General features: G+C 46.0%; 1 protein-coding gene across 1 annotated transcript in view; it reads right to left on the bottom strand.

Moving 5' to 3' along the window:
• The window catches only part of ACSM3 (acyl-CoA synthetase medium-chain family member 3), a 36,304-nt gene extending 35,560 nt beyond the window's left edge, over positions 1-744 (bottom strand). The window contains 1 exon segment of the mRNA XM_014535856.1: positions 495-744. Coding sequence (XP_014391342.1) covers positions 495-713 — 219 coding nt within the window. The 5' untranslated portion in view covers positions 714-744.
• Positions 745-2,374: the final 1,630 nt, after the last annotated feature.

Below are 2,374 nucleotides of genomic sequence, written 5' to 3'. Positions count from 1 at the left end.
GCACGAAATTCGTGCATTTGGGGGGGGGCAGGCCCCTCAGCCCAGCCTGTGCCCTCTTGCAGTCTGGGAGCCCTTGGGGGATGTCCGACTGATGGCTTAGGGCCAAGGTCCCCCACCGTAAAGATTATCTGGCTCAACATGATAATGGTTCTGTGGTTGAGAAAGCCTGGGTCACAAAAATGTATGATTATAGGTTAGTTTTTTAAAAATACAAAAAGGAGTAGAATGAAAAGTGACTCCAAGGACATAGATACAGCATTGGGAGAAATATAAAGGGATTCTAATCCTCAGGCTAAATTAGAAGTGACCTGTGCTGGGAGAATGACATGGCTGGGGGACTGGTCAGTGCATTCTGGATATTCAGCAATACCCCTACCCACTAACCACACCCTCCCCCAAGTCATGGCAATCAAATGGTCTCCAGACATTGCCACATGTTCCCTTGGGGCACAATCACTCCCAGACGGGCAGTGTAGACTGGCCCTGTGATGTACCTTTTCCATGTTGGTCCACTGGTCCAAGACGTCTTTAGCAAAGTTGAAATACTCTGGAATCTCCAGTTTGAAGTCCTTTTTCATGGACTCATAGTTGGAGAAATTCTGAGGAGTCACTGTTCTATAATCTTAATGCAACACTCTAACAAGACCAGGAACTGTTGCGCGCTGACAACACTTGGAACGAAGCAATATCTCCATTGTGACAAGAGACAGCATCAGTTTGGTTGGACCTTTTAGCACCGGAGCTTTCCTGTGGGGACCAATCCACATAAAAGACAAGCAAAAGGACATGTGTTTGTTTCTGTCCTTAAGGTAGCCATACCCCAAAGTAGCAAAGTTTCATTATTTATTATTCATCATCCTCATCCCATTTTCTGAGCACTCACTAAGTTCCAAACACCATGCCCAGTGTTTTATTTACACACAATTTATCATTAATTCAAAGTAAACCTGTGAGGTAGATACTATTATCATCTCTATTTACAGATGGAGAGAATGACTAGTTAGAGGCTGATTAGTCAGCTCTGGAGGCCATAATAAAATATCAGACATTTATTTCTCACCGTTCTGGTGGCTGGAACATCAGAGATCATGTGCCAACCCATTTGGTTCCATCTCTGGCTTGCTGATGGCTGCCTTCTCTGTGTCCTCACATGGTAGAGAGAGAAAGAGCTCTGGTCTCTTCCTCTTCTTATAAAGACACTAATTCCATCATGGGGTCTTACCCTCTGACCTCATCTAACCCTAATCACAGCCAAAGAGCCCACCTTCAAATACTCTCACATTGGGAGGACACAAACATTCGGTTTGTAAAGAGGCACTGGTTGGATTTGAACCAGGAACCGTCTGGTTCCGGCCCCTTCTCCTGACTACTATGTGTGTATTTCTAAAGAAGGAAAGATCTGGGTCACTCAGTTACTCTCAGTGAAAGCAAAGGGCTAAGCCTTCTCACTAACTCTTCCACCTGCATATTTCAAAGTAGTGCAGAAATGTCACAGAGAACTCTCACAGCGGGGAATCCGCAGAAGAAACCAAGTGGATCAGTACAATGAGGCACAAAAGCACCGTCAGAATCCTCAAGTTTAGAGGCTGTGGTTCCCACGCTCCCATTAGTCCACGTTGCCTTCAGTCCTGGCTTGGAGCCCTAAGTACCAGACATGGTAATAACAGGGCTACAACCACGGGACTTTGCGGGGGAGGGCCCTCCAGGACACCCAGCCTCCCTGCTTCTGTGGGAATAATTTGATCATGATGTCACTTACTCGGCTGAGATCTCATAAATGAGGCTGCTAAAAAGACCAGGTCTAGGCACATTAGGGTTCACTTCTTATATTTTCCACAATCTTCCAAATTCCTTACAATGAAAACTACTTTCACCATCATTAAATCATTTTTTTGTGTGTTTTGTTTTGTTTTAATCCTCACCCCAGGATATTTTTCCATTGACTTCTTAGAGAGAGTGGGAGAGAGAGGGAAAGACAGAGAATATTATCAACTTGAGAGAAACACATTGATTGGTTGCCTCCTGCACACGCCCCAGCCAGGGCCCAAGCTGGGGAGAAGCCTGCAACCGAGGTACATGCCCTTGACAAGAATCGAACCCAGAACCCTTTGGTCCACAGGCCGACGTTCTATCCACTGAGCCAAACCAGCTAGGGCCATTAAATCACTTTTAACTGAAATTCTGTGTAATGTGTAAGGCAGTATGGCTATGGAAGCACTTCTGTATTGACAAATTGGGAAACAATAATTAATAGCGGGTGCCAGCCATAGATTTTGCTCTAAGTGGACCTGGCGCTCGGGCGTGGTGTGGCTGCACCCAGTGCATTGGGAGACCTGGGGTTCTCCTGACCTCCCACCCTGTGTGAGGACCTGAT

Source organism: Myotis brandtii, unplaced genomic scaffold (genome assembly GCF_000412655.1).
Source record: "Myotis brandtii unplaced genomic scaffold, ASM41265v1 scaffold152, whole genome shotgun sequence".
In the NCBI taxonomy this organism is placed as follows: Eukaryota; Metazoa; Chordata; class Mammalia; order Chiroptera; family Vespertilionidae; genus Myotis; species Myotis brandtii.
This window is presented reverse-complemented; position numbering and strand designations above follow the sequence as displayed.